Source organism: Dacryopinax primogenitus (assembly GCF_000292625.1).
Source record: "Dacryopinax primogenitus strain DJM-731 SS1 chromosome Unknown DACRYscaffold_3, whole genome shotgun sequence".
Taxonomy (NCBI): Eukaryota; Fungi; Basidiomycota; class Dacrymycetes; order Dacrymycetales; family Dacrymycetaceae; genus Dacryopinax; species Dacryopinax primogenitus.
This window is the reverse complement of record NW_024467200.1, coordinates 651,231-664,359: the sequence shown is the minus strand read 5'-3', so window position 1 is coordinate 664,359 and position 13,129 is coordinate 651,231. Positions and strand designations below refer to the sequence as shown.

Sequence of the window (13,129 nt, the reverse complement as noted above, 5' to 3'; positions counted from 1 at the left end):
AGACTCTTGGCACTCTTAGGTGAGCAGACTTAGTCAGCCTGTGTTGCCCTAACACAACCTAAACATGGACTTACCCCCCTCATCATTGGCAGCCTCTGCTGCAATGTGCTGAGGATCTGAGCAGGTGAGATGATCCATTCAAGCTTTCAGATGACACCCAGTGACTGCACATACTGCATTCAAATCTTGATGCTGGGAACAGAAGTGATTGTGGGTGAATGTGAGTGGGGTGTGGCAATTGTGGACACCACAACATGGGTGACCAATGGCAACCCCATCTGTAATTGTGGCATGGATGGTAGCTGAGAGTGAGTCAGTGTGCTAGAGTTGGCATATGAACACCTCAACACATACCTTGTTGACCACTGTGAGATACCATGCACAAGCAGCCATCACATGCATGGGGATAGAATTCTTGGCCATGTCCTGCCATAAAAGCAGTTCTCTCCAACAGTGCATGTGTCAGTTGGTTGGTCTGTATTTGTTGCCATCCAGAGAGGTGTTCCGGAAGCACCAGGCCAGTTCCCTGCTCTGCATGATGTTTGAGAAGGCAATCAAGGAAAAATGTGTCCCAAACATGCTCTGGTCAGAGAGTAGGAGGAACAAATGCAGACAAAATTGACAAAGAGGGCCTTGGTAGTGCTGATTCATATATTCTTGCAACAGCATGGGCACTGGAACTGTTCAAATGATTGTCAGCCACATTATTACTTGGTTGATGGCTGGTTATCCTGGCCGGGACACCTGGCCAGAATAACTGGCCCATAATCTGGTTAAAAACTCCCGTTCTGGTTCACATGAAATGGAAGGAAAAGAACTTACTGAGCATGAACAAATTGCATTTTAAATAATAATGCCACAGATGCTTCCACCAAAATCTGGGGCTCTGCCTGCAGGACATGTGGCTGGCCAGAGTAGTAATGACAGCACTCAATGCCATCAGGATCACATTGCCGGCAATAATTGAGGTAGAAAGTGGAGCCACAATCTAGGAAATCTTTCAGGTGGTCTTCTATAAGTGATATGAAAGGTGCCACATACTTTTACATGCCAAGGAACTGACATACACAGGTAGAATACCACAATTCAGAGTGAGCAATGATGCAGGGTGCCAATGTGCATTGGCTAACCTTGGACAAGAAGGACAGGAGACCTTTGGGCAGGTTCTGAATGGTGGGAAAAATTCTTCACTGCCTAGAAGATAAGTTAAGACATCAATGGAGAAACCATGTGAAATGTGAACCTAAGTTGTGTAAGGCACCATGTGCAAGAATGGGCTGCAGCCTGTCAAACATGGCTTGGGAGGGTTGATGTCCAAACCAACTGTGCTGCCACAGCACAGGAGACAGTACTTCCCAAAGAGTACTAAGTGTGTCATGTCCCAGAAAAAGAACAACTGCCAGCAAATCTAGAATACGAGTGGGGAGTGTAGCAGGTGGATTGTCCAGCTGTGCTGGGTTGGGTTGGTGGAGCCAAGCAATGAGAGGCTGCCACTGATGAACAAGTAGAGCGAATGCCCATAGGGATTGAGCAGGGATCATACCAACTCAAGCAATATTTATTGTCAAGCATTGCACAAGTTCAGATAGTAGCATGATGTCCACTTCGGTCTGAGGTGTAGCTGGCCAGAACCCAGTTCAGCCAGTCATAGCAGTTACGCCAGTTACACTGTTTGGTTTGCTGCCTGAGACAGGTTGGCCTGGTTATATCTGGTTTCACTCCCAGTTTACCATAAAGAAGATGAGAATGGAAGTGGGGGCCTCAGTGCTTGCAAAGGGGATGAGAAAAAGGCAAAGACAGAGGTGTATCACTTGATTTGCATGCACCCTCTCCAGTATTATAAGGAAAAAAAAACACTAACTATATGGTAACTATGATGAATGAATGTAATTCATTGCATGCTGCAAGCCACAGAAGGAAGAAAAATGTGATCCCAGGCCATGTCAGAGCTTAAAAAAGAGTGATTTCCTCTGGTACTCCTTTTTTGGAGGCAGACTTCCTACAATACCCCTCTGGACCCTATTCCCTAGAATACTCCAAGAGCCAGCCCTAAGCAACCCTAATAAGGAAGGTAGATATAGAAGAAAGAGTTGCACACAAGGGTCCAGTCACATCATGTCCAGTCTGAAATCATATTCTTGTGCATTTATAAGCCCTTACTTATTCAGTGGATACCCTAACATTACAGCTTACAGTATACTCTGGTTCTGCTCACACAGATTGAACCAGACATTAATGTGAATTTTCCCATGGGCTGCACCAAAATGGGCTGTTGCTCCATGAAAAGAAAGGAGTAATAATGGTAGATAAGGATATAATCAACAATTATTGTATATAAAGCATTGTAGAAAAATGTCCATGTGCTGCATGATTCAAAATGCAGCAGGAGCACTGACCAGACCCTTGTGTGCAACTCTTTCCTCTATATTTATTTTCCTTATTAGGATTGCTTAGGGCCGGCTCTTGGAGTATTCTAGGGAATAGGGTCCGGAGGGGTATTGTAGGAAGTCTGCCTCCGAAAAAGGAGTACCGGAGGAAATTACTCGCTTAAAAAAATCTAGTTGGCTCCAGGCACAGCCGCCGGCCAAAGCGGCCAAATGGCCTGAGAGCTTCTAGGGACCATTGCAACACGGCCATATTTCTTACATGCCCGCGTTTTGCCTCCGCTATATATTCCGTGCATATAAGCCGCCAGTGAACTCCCGCTCTTCGTTACTCCTCTCACCTCTTACCTTCCTCGTCGCCTCAAACGATCGTCTCACCGTCCCCGCTCATCCCTTCCATCTCTGTTGTTGACCATCATCATCCCTCTTGCACTCGAACAACGCGCATATATTTACCTTTTCCACGTCTTCCATATCCCCTAACCAATATCCCTTCAACAACACTACCCAAGATGCCTGACATTCGCAACTTCCGCGCTTTTATCACGGTCGATGGCGAGCCCTTGCCAGAGTACAAGCTTGAGTTTGAAAATGAAGGAAATACCGTCCGTTGTTGGATCCCCAGCGAGTATGGCAAGGTGTATATACTCTCCTATTGTTCTGACGCCACCCTAATTTGACTGACCCGGATGCAAATTAGGAATTTTCTGTTCATTGGGTGGATAGGGCGCGCGTCTCCCAGACTGCTGGCTACGTTTACGTCGATGGCGAACACTGCGGTGGTCGCTTCATTCGTCCTCAGGATCGCGATGGCCATGCGTACCTTGACAACCGTCCTCTGGACGATTATACCATGGCGAGCTTCAAGTTCGGCAGCATGGTGCTCACTGGTGAGTCATTGCTCTGCATCCTTTATTGATCACGTGCTGATGCTGACGGCGATCAGACGAGGACCAAGGGGTGGAGGAAGCGCATGTCGTTAAGGAGATCGGCATGATCAGACTGGTGGTCAAGGAAGGTACCATCGGTGATCACTATACCCACAATTACAAAGCCATCGCGCATAAGCCCGTCAATGAACGGATGAAGAAGGTGGGTGGTCACCGCGTCGTACTCGGAGCGCAGAAGAGCGCGCCGCAGACGTGGAAGCACTTCCACCCATTCAAGATCCCGCCCGTTGTGTTCATTTTTCAGTATCGCCCGATGGACCTGCTGAAAGCCATGGATATTGCTAGTATGTGTTGTTGTTCATCGCCGGGCTCCAGTTTGCTGACAGAGATGGAAGCACCTGAACTTGGTCAGGCGCGTGCCGCCACACCTCCTCGCCGTCACACTCCTGCACGGAGCAGTCCTCCCAGGAGAGTCAAGCGAGAGGAACGCCTCTCACCCGCGAGAAGCGAGTCCGAAGTCTCGAGTGTGATCAAAGCCGAACAGGACCCTGACGCCACCCTTGTTTCTGTAAGTTTCCGTTTCTTTGTTTTTGCCTCTTAATCGTCCTAATACCTACCAGCTCAGCACTCCTGTGAGGTCCGCCACCAGCGACAAGCAGCGCGAGCCTCGTTCTGCTGAAGCGAGCTCTTCTCACGGCAAGCGGGGAGAGAAACGCAAAATCGAGGTCATCGATCTCACGCTTTCGGACGATGAAGACGACTCCGCTGCCGCGAGTAGGACCGCCAGAGGCAGCGGTAGCAGTGACACCAGCGACAGGCCCGCCAAAAAGGTCAAGATGGAGCACATAGAGGAGGAGCGCATGCTCGCCTCTATTCCTAAGCGGACCAGGCGCAAGTCGCCGAGCACCATTGAGGTCGTCGACTTGACCGTGTCATGCGGTGCCCGCCCTTCTCCCTCTGCTGTTGCTGTCGTGTTCGCATCAAAGGTCGTACCTGCTGATTAGTCCTGATTATCTGTTCATTTCGATGGACACTCTGAATATCTCCTGTTGATTGCGATATCATGTCATCGGATTACCCGCGCTGTTTTCGTTTCCCGTCTTTTGTACATTTTCTACACGAAATTTCTCTGTATCTTTCCTCTGCTGGTTGTTGACTGTTCATGTAACGTATCTCGAAGCAATAACTCCATCATGTATTGCTGGTCACCTAGTAGTACTAGTAATCGACGTTGAATTCTGGTAATCTGTTCACAACTCTATCTGCCCCACCAAGTCATTGTGCCATCTGTCACGTCGAGCGCTTCCCAAATCTCCCTTGAAGCTCCTTTGCCAGATCCCGCCGCCTACGCTCCTCTTCATCCCCCACGGCGCTCCTCAGCTCCCCAACGACGTCCCTCGTCTTACCAAAGTACACATCCTGAAGCTGGTTCCGCATCTTCAGTTCCATATCCTCGATCATCCGCCCTGTATTAGCAATATGCGTCTGGATGCTGGTGATAGGCAAGTCCTGCTCCTGTTGTCGGGTCATGCTCCCGCTCAGACTGACCACGCCTTCCTCCGAACCAGGGGCGGAGATGGTGAGCATTACCGTGCTCGTGAGCTTGTAGTTTGCCATGCGGCCCTTTTCGAGCGCTTCGAAGACGTGGATCGAGTCCCAGCTGTCGGGGCTTGGCTGGTCAAGCACTAATTCGCAGTTCGCGCGTGAGTTTCGAGATAAGCAAGGGAAAGACAAACACACGTTTCTTGAATAGCACTACACCGGCAAACGCGCCCGGGTCGGTGTCCCAGAGGTAGACACTGCTGATCCCGCCCTCGAAGTACCTAGCTAGCCCCTGCTCAGCGCTGTTCTTGTCCTGCGCACGAAGACGAAGAGGGGAGGGAGACGCACATCTCGCGATAGGTGTCAAACGCTTCGTTGGCGGAGACTTCGAGTTTGCGTAGTTTGACAGAGGGGAAGGTGCCGTCTGGCAGGGGGGGGTCGTATTCATTCGAATGTGGGGAACTGTTGACAGCCCGTGGATAGATGAGCACTGTCCTTTGAACAGTCATAAAGAGGATAGACGCACCGGTGAGAATCACCATCTTTGTTGTAATCGCAGCACAAATATGTCTTCCCCGTCTGCTTGCACGTCGCGATCCTCAGAGGGACATCCACACTGGAGACGAGCTCCTCCGCGTCCTCAGCCGCGAGCTGGACGAGCTTGTCGAGGTTCTGTTGGACGTGCTGTGGTGGCAACCGCCTCATCAGGTCCAGAAGCGCGTCGATGGGAGTCTCTACTTCGAGGGACATCTTGCTTGCCTTTGTTGCCTAGTTGCTCTGGAGGTTGGGTGTTGTATGTTGGCAATAAGGGATCAAGGCGGTGATTGTATGCGCCCCACATACTTCGGAGCCGAGCACAAACTCCGAAGAGACGCGACTGACCAACGCGCTTCTAATTGCCTGGGTCGCTGTTACTTCTGTATTGCCCCTATTCTGACTACTGAGAGCATGACGGCTTCTACTGGCCTCGTGCCCTCCACGCCTCAGCGACGGACGACATTCGCGACAACAGGGACGACGCCCTCTTTTACTGGCGGTCACTATTCTGCCAACAGGCGGCACTCATTGTCCGTCTGCTCTTGACTTGTCTGCTGGGATATGCACTCATACGCGTCTAGATATGGTACGGAGGATCGAATTGTTCTCGACCCTGGGTGCAGGACATGGAGAGTCGGCTTTTCGGGTGAAGGCAGGGCGAGGGACGTCTTTCCTGCACACAAGCCGGCGAGCTACTCGGAACCGAGAGAGAAGGACAGAAGAAGCTTATGGGATTTGGATATGGGAAATACGACGGAGGAGAGGGAGGAAGCGGAACGAGCGTTGTATGAGAGGCTGAAGGATCGATTAAGGAGGACCTTCACACAGTAAGCACTCCATTCTCGTCCCATGACTTGGCTCAAGCCATCGGTAGAACTCTCATGGTGGACCCAAAGAGCAGGAAGGTCATCGTTGCTGAGAATCCGCTCCTTCCGGTCTGTGTCAAGGAGATCATTGCCCGTGTGTTATTCAAGAATCTGCAAGTGCCCAGTGTATCATTCGCCCCATCAGGCTTGTTGGCTCTGCTCGCTGCAGGTCGCACAACTGGGCTGGTGATCGACATTGGTCACCTTGAAACGACCATATTGCCGATATACCAGTCCCGACCGTTATATCCCAAGCTGCAGTCAACACCTTTGGGAGGCGCACGACTCTCATCCCATCTTCGAGACCTGCTACTTCTGTTCGGCGGGTATCATGCCCCTCCAGACCTCAAGGCGCCTGCAAACCAAGCTACGCCCAGCATGGGAAGTGTACCCGAAGAGGTCCTCACAGACGATGTACTGGAAGACATCAAAGTCCGATGTTGTTACGTTGAAGACCCTCTTCCAAAACGCCGACGGCGGCGGGAGGTACCAGAGCCTGCAAACGAAGACGATGAGCTCGATGTGACCATGCTAGATCCTCCCCCAGTTGATACCCCTGCAAACTCCACTTCGCCCTCGCCCGAATCACATCCCACCCCTCTTCACGCTATTCGCACCCTTTACTCTGCCCACACAACCTGTACCGACATCCAATACTCTCTCAAGAACCGCGCCATCCTTTCCATCCCCGGTTGGGTGCGCTCTCGCGCCGCTGAGCTCTTCTTCGCTCCAGGAGACGTTGACGAGGCCTCTCTCCCTGAACTTGTGCTACGATGTCTCTCTTCCCTCAATTCCGACCTGAGAAAAGTCTTTGTCGATCGTATTCTGGTTATTGGTGGTACAGCAGGTGTGCGTGGTCTGATTGCCCGCTTTGAGAGAGAGCTGGAAGGGATGATCTCCGAGCCTACACCGTCTCAAGGTAGGCTCTCGAAACATCCAGAATGGAGCACGGACCCGTGGCGAGCGGTGAGGCACCTGAAAGGCAGGTTCAGGGTGGTGAACAACCCCCAGAGACCGGTGGAGGAGGGGAGAGCTCCAGATTGGTCACCGGGGAGTATCGTCTGGGTTGGAGGGTCGTTAGCTGGGTAAGCTTGTTCCATGTCTTACTCAGTGAGGCGATCATTTAACCGATATTGTACAGCGCTCTGAAGCTCTCAGGTGAAGAGATCTCCCGCGAGCGATACGAAGAAGCAGAAAAGGATGCCCGTCGGGCTGCTGCACTCGCAGCGGCCGGTGCAGCATCCGACGAGAGTGTCGATATGGACGAGGACATGGAGCTGGAGATTGACGAAGATGAAAGTGACGCTTGGAAGAGAGGATATAGGCTTCCAGATTGGACGAGGACTCCGTTGCCGCAGGGTGCACCTATGGCGCCTAGAAGACTTGTGGCTGCTGTCTGACGGAAGGGAGGGCTCCATCGCGGTGCAGGTAATATTCATCATTCTTTGCTATACAGGAACAGTGACAGCGTACACCTAATGACACTAATGATACATCGGAAACATCCATAATTTCATGCGATATGTGATGCTATCTCTCAATAGCAGCATTTGCAATGGGGTTTGCATGGATCGTGACCTAACAGGCAAATCAACAGCTGCCTGAGGGAAGGAAGAGGAAGGCGGACCTTGTTGATGACGATGTCTTTTAACGGCCTGTTCTTCGGGTTCACCGGCACGCGTTCCATCGATTCCAGTGTTTCCAACCCATCGATGACCCGCCCGAATATGGTGTACTTGTTATCCAGGTGACTCTGCTTCCCGTACGTTATGAAGAACTGGGCTTTGTTCGTGTCCGGGCCAGAGTTGGCCATGGCCACTACTCCTCGGTTGTTGAACTAGGTGTTCACAATCAGAATGGAAGGCCAATTACAAATATAGACACTCGCCTTCAGGGTGGACCGGATCTCATCAGCAAACGGTTTCCCCCATATTGACTGGCCGCCTTTCCCTGTTCCAGTCGGGTCACCACCTTGGATCATGAATCCCTTTATGTTCCGGTGGAATATTGTGCCAGTGTATGCACCGCTTGCACATAGCGCGAGGAAGTTCTACGATACGTGTTAGGGAAAGTTATTTAAGGAACACGAATGTGACATACTTCTGCTGCTCGCGGAACAGTCTCACAGAATACCTCGATCTGTCTTTGTCAATATACACATTCGCCCAAGAATTTAGCTGATTAGCTCACCTTAATCTCTCCTAATGATGTATCTAGCATCACAGACTTTTTAAATGTAAGTGATGTTACCGCACCAGAAAAGACGACCTCACTTGCCATTGTAGTTTTCGTGTACACTTGCTCGCCAGTTTGTTCAAGGCGTGACCCAAGACCACGATGAGCGCCTGTTCACACCATTAAACGCACAGCCACAGGGTCTCACGCTCAACACGCGTTCTCGCCACTGACCATCTTTCGTGTTTGTCCTTTAACCACCACAATGCCGTACGTGCATCTGATTTCCAGGCGTGTAACCCGCTGAAATGTATCTTTACTCATAAAAGTATGACAGACGAAGAGCGTGCTAAGCAGGCAGCAAAGGAAGCCAGAGCTGCGGAAAGAGAAGCGCGTGAAGCCGAAGAACTCGCACGTCAGCCCAAGGCAGCGACAGGAATGTGTTTGTTCTCAGCCAGTACTAGCACGCCGGGGCAGCCGGCGTCGGCACCGGCAGCGAACGGAATCCAGCTACCATCCCTACCTGGTGCTGGAGGATCACTGGGAACGACGAACGCTGGACTCGGTCTGCTTGGATCGCAGACCCAGGCGAACCAATCTGCAACACCAAAGCCAACTCTATCCCTTTTCAGTGGAGCACCGGACCCGTTAAACGCGGCTGCAAATACTGCTACTACGCAACCTGCAGCTGGAGGGCTCAGCGTATTGGGGGCCGCGGGAAACGCACAGCGTCCCACTCTCGGCTCTATGCCTGCCCTTGGTCCAACAACACAAAGCAACAACCCCCCTGCCGCTCCTACTGCTCCTACCGCAAATCGCTTTGGCGCGTTCCAATTCCCGAAGCCTGCTGCGACTACATCAACTGCTGGGCAGGCTCCCACATCCATGTTCAATCGAACGACGATGGCGCCCGCCTCTCAGACTCCGTCTCTATTCCCCCAGCCCGCGACCACTCAGCCACAGTCGACCTCACTCTTCGGGGCGCCTGCTGCCACCTCTGCTTTTGGTCAGCGGGCGGCGTCAGGCTCTACATCCTTCTTTGGCCAACTTCAACAGCAACAGCCTCAGCAGACGAGCGTATTCGGGCAACCTTCGGGGGCGTTCGGAGCCAGCACTGGTGGGACGCTTGGTTTGAGCCAGTTGACGCAGAGCATGAGGGCCCCACCACAGCAGCTAGGAACGGCGTGAGTAAACAACATATAATTGAAGAGGTGTACTGATAGGCGTAAAAGCGCACCTCCGCCACTGCAAGCCCAGACTGTCACAAAAGCGGCCAGATATGACGATCTCTCTGAAGCCGACAAGATGGTGGTCAAGGAGATAGAGTGAGTCAGGGTAACAATCCACCAAATTTGTATACTCAAACGAAACGCGTAGCGAGCACATTCGGGCTTGTATGGATGTTGCTAAAGAACTGAAAGCGAGCACTCTCGGGGAAGACATCAACTCTTTGAGCCAGAGTATCAAGAGAGTCCAAATTGTATGCATACATACACTCTACAAGGCTAATTCGGCTGATTCGTCATATGCAGGATGCAACAATAGTCAAAGACAACTATGCTGTAGCAGAAGTGGTCACTCGCCAAGTACAAACGCAAATGGATAGCGATCTAAAAGACGCCACGGCTGCCGTGGGAATCATCGATAAGTTCAACGCAAATCCGAAGCAGCCAGGACATGCGCCATGGCAGTCAGAGTATCCAGTAAAATACTTTGCTCGGACAGAGGCACAGATGCGGAGCAGGCTCCATTCCGCAAAAAACACCATGCAGCAGATTGAGAGCCTTCTACGGGATTCGTACCGTCATGAACAGAGGAGCGCCAAAGGTGAGCCAATATCACCCGGTGATTCAAGCTCACGCCTTCATCAGAAATATCGAATGCGATGGGAAACCAGACCGATGCTCTCCTTGCGCTTGCTGGACAGACAGCAGATTTGGATGCCAAGGCTCAGCAGCTAAAAGGGGACTACACGCGATTGTACAGGGCGAAGACAGGTAGTTCCAGGGACCCTTTTGTGGACGTACCGGGGCGACCGGTTGGTCCTGCATGACCCTGTTTTGGGTCTATCTTGTGTTGTGCCATACTCGCATATGTGATATTCTTGTAAACCTTGACAATGATGTTCAATCTTTGCTTAATGCAATTGTCCATCTGGATATGAGAAGCCTTAGGCTGGGGTCCAACAGCTTGATCGCAGGGTCCGGGACGCCGTCCGTGTCGGGCGCTTCTTGTCTTCTTCGTCGTCGTCTCATGATGCACCTTCTCCGCATAATCCTCGTTATAGACTTCACATTCTCAAGTTCGACCTGAGCTTGTCCCGATTTCTTCCCTTTGGACCTTGGTCAACAGGAGCGTGGAGGAGGAGTCCATCCGTGCACGGCTACCATGCTCGGTAACACCGCTCCCGACGGTTACGGCTGGACTCGAGAGGGGATATTTTACCATTATGGGTCACCTCTTGGCAACTTATGGTGATTTGGCACTTCTGCTGCATCAATGACCTTAGAGGGCCTCCACCCTATTGCTGGCATAATCAGCTAACACCTAATACGAAGACCTTGGCTCGTCCAATCTGTGCTGTCTTATAAGCGCTGACCCCGCCCCTTTTCATGGCATGATCGTCCAGCATGTTGTTCCGAGTCGCTCTGTCCTTGGCGGCGTTAGCAGGCCTCCCCTTAGTTGACGCTGTTGATCCTTTGGTAAAGCTGAACTACATCACTTATCGCGGTGTTGCTCGCTCGACTGGTGTGACAGAGTGGTTGGGGATTCGATACGCGGCTCCACCACTGGGCGAGTTGCGCTGGAGAGCTCCTCAAGCCCCGTTGAATAACGAGACGGTGATTGAGGCTGATACGGTATGCATTGTGTGAAGAGTCATATGGTGTAGCGCTGATAGTATGGCAGCATGGTCTAATTTGCCTGTCTACCCCCGGTACACCGGGAGATCCTACAACCTCCGAGGACTGTCTCTATCTCGACGTCTACGCGCCGAGCAACGCATCATCATCCTCAAAGCTTCCAGTCTACCTGTTTATCCAAGGCGGCGGATTCAATGTCGATTCCAACCCGAACTATAACGGAACTGGCTTGATCCAGGCATCTGAGATGAACATCGTTATCGTCAACTTCAACTATCGCGTTGGTTTGTATGGCTTCCTCGCTAGTCAGGAGGTGGTCGATAATGGAAATACCAACGTTGGCCTGTTGGATCAAAGAATGGTCATGCAGTGGGTTCAGCAGTATATCTCACAAGTAAGGTCCCATGACATCACCGACAGCACTGCTCATGTGTTTGCCACAACAGTTTGGAGGCGATCCCGAACATGTCGTTCTTGGGGGAGATAGCGCTGGTGGTGCTTCCATTCTCCTACATCTGACCGCTTACGGCGGTCGGGATGATGGTCTCTTCCAGGCGGCAGCAGCCGAGTCTGCAACTTTCGGCAATATGCTCACTATTTCACAATCCCAATATCAGTATGACGCCATTATCGAGCGAGTTGGATGTGGATACGAGGTAGTCGAGGACACGCTTGGCTGCCTCAGATCTCTTAATGTGTCCTATCTTCAAGCAAACAACTACAACGTCCCTTATCCGAATTTGGGAGCTGGCGCCAGCGCTCCTATTTATATGTATCAGCCGACCATCGACGGCGGATTGATCACGGACTACAGCTATCGCCTTCTACAACAGGGTCACTTCATCAAGGTTCCTGTCATCTTCGGGTGAGTATGCCAACAACCATCCTCGATGAGTACTGATTAATCCCGCAGAGACGACACCAACGGTGGCACAATCTTCACCCCGAAAAACACGTCTTCCTACCAAGAGATGGACCAGTTCTTGAATGATCAATTCAGCGCCATGACGGCCAATCAACTGCTCATCATGAACGCTATGTATCCTCCGGCAGAGACATATCCAGATTCGGGCCCGTTCTGGAGGACAGTCAGCAATGCTTACGGGGAAATGAGGTTTATGTGTCCTAGCCAGGCGGTTGGTAGTGCATACAACCAGTTTAGTGCCGCTGGGGCATGGATTTACAGGTACGATCAGTTCACCCAGCGACGTCCACCTGACATCTGCTGACTGAGACTCGCAGCTATAACGTCATGGATCCACTCGAAATGGAAGGGGGTTACGGCGTACCACATACAATCGAGATCAATGCCATCTGGGGCCCATATAACGTCGCTCCCGGTTCCGCACCAGCATCGTACTATCCGGGTCAATCAAACGCCGCGATCATTCCAATCATCCAGGGGTACTGGACGAGCTTCATACGTACCTATAATCCGAACATCTATCGCCTTGCCGGGTCGCCAGAATGGGTTCAGTGGAACGCATGGGCGAAAGACAGACTCCTCTTCCAGACGAATGCTACAGCTATGGAGATTGTTGATTACGGACAGCAGGCGAGGTGTGCGTATTTGCAGTCCATAGGCGTTTTGACGCAACAGTGATAATGTGATCTGTGATCGTGTATGTGATATCGCATTTAAGAATATCTGAGATCCGAAGTGTAAAAAGGTGATGTTTGTTATACCAGATCCACCACAAGCTTGTCCAGGAGGATTGTGGGTTTTATACACGTTGCTGGTCCAAAGATGAACTCCAGTCTACGGGGCTAATAGACTAATATGAGGAAGCCATGAACGGCTCAGACGATGATGAAACTGCGTTGGCCGCAACTGAGCCTCTCGTCACTATGACAGTTGCACTCTATCATGTGAG

General features: G+C 51.4%; 7 protein-coding genes across 7 annotated transcripts; 4 read left to right on the top strand and 3 right to left on the bottom strand.

Moving 5' to 3' along the window:
• Positions 1-138: 138 nt before the first annotated feature.
• DACRYDRAFT_47134 (uncharacterized protein) lies at positions 139-321 on the bottom strand (the record flags this gene model as incomplete). Its single annotated transcript, XM_040774743.1, has 1 exon — positions 139-321. A coding segment is annotated over one exon (183 nt), but the record flags the coding sequence as incomplete, so codon positions are not given.
• A 2,431-nt stretch (positions 322-2,752) lies between these two features.
• DACRYDRAFT_93212 (uncharacterized protein) lies at positions 2,753-4,504 on the top strand. The gene is made up of 5 exons (XM_040777137.1): positions 2,753-3,022; positions 3,085-3,274; positions 3,331-3,618; positions 3,670-3,842; positions 3,895-4,504. Exons 1-5 carry the CDS (start codon positions 2,897-2,899, stop codon positions 4,276-4,278), a joined length of 1,161 nt encoding a protein of 386 aa, XP_040631678.1. The 5' UTR covers positions 2,753-2,896; the 3' UTR covers positions 4,279-4,504.
• An 84-nt stretch (positions 4,505-4,588) lies between these two features.
• DACRYDRAFT_36829 (F-actin capping protein beta subunit) lies at positions 4,589-5,542 on the bottom strand (the record flags this gene model as incomplete). The annotated part of the gene is made up of 4 exons (XM_040774416.1): positions 4,589-4,948; positions 5,007-5,097; positions 5,165-5,278; positions 5,343-5,542. Coding segments are annotated over 4 exons (765 nt in total), but the record flags the coding sequence as incomplete, so codon positions are not given.
• Positions 5,543-5,764: 222 nt separating this feature from the next.
• DACRYDRAFT_47869 (uncharacterized protein) lies at positions 5,765-6,184 on the top strand (the record flags this gene model as incomplete). Its single annotated transcript, XM_040774788.1, has 2 exons — positions 5,765-5,883; positions 5,935-6,184. The coding sequence occupies 2 exons, from the start codon at positions 5,765-5,767 to the stop codon at positions 6,182-6,184; spliced, it is 369 nt and encodes a 122-aa protein (XP_040631676.1).
• Positions 6,185-6,818: 634 nt separating this feature from the next.
• DACRYDRAFT_75685 (cyclophilin-like protein) lies at positions 6,819-8,525 on the bottom strand. Its single transcript, XM_040776152.1, has 7 exons — positions 8,497-8,525; positions 8,410-8,445; positions 8,320-8,358; positions 8,102-8,269; positions 7,847-8,056; positions 7,361-7,797; positions 6,819-7,304 (listed from the first exon to the last, which is right to left on the bottom strand). The coding sequence occupies exons 1-6, from the start codon at positions 8,497-8,499 to the stop codon at positions 7,750-7,752; spliced, it is 504 nt and encodes a 167-aa protein (XP_040631675.1). The 5' UTR covers positions 8,500-8,525; the 3' UTR covers positions 6,819-7,304; positions 7,361-7,749.
• A 198-nt stretch (positions 8,526-8,723) lies between these two features.
• On the top strand, positions 8,724-10,475 carry DACRYDRAFT_93209 (uncharacterized protein; the record flags this gene model as incomplete). Its single annotated transcript, XM_040777136.1, has 5 exons — positions 8,724-9,578; positions 9,627-9,719; positions 9,772-9,874; positions 9,927-10,221; positions 10,266-10,475. Coding segments are annotated over 5 exons (1,528 nt in total), but the record flags the coding sequence as incomplete, so codon positions are not given.
• Positions 10,476-10,761: 286 nt separating this feature from the next.
• Positions 10,762-12,858, top strand: DACRYDRAFT_93207 (alpha/beta-hydrolase; the record flags this gene model as incomplete). Its single annotated transcript, XM_040777135.1, has 5 exons — positions 10,762-11,252; positions 11,302-11,649; positions 11,702-12,120; positions 12,169-12,441; positions 12,498-12,858. The coding sequence occupies exons 1-5, from the start codon at positions 11,025-11,027 to the stop codon at positions 12,856-12,858; spliced, it is 1,629 nt and encodes a 542-aa protein (XP_040631673.1). The 5' UTR covers positions 10,762-11,024.
• Between the last annotated feature and the right edge of the window lie 271 nt (positions 12,859-13,129).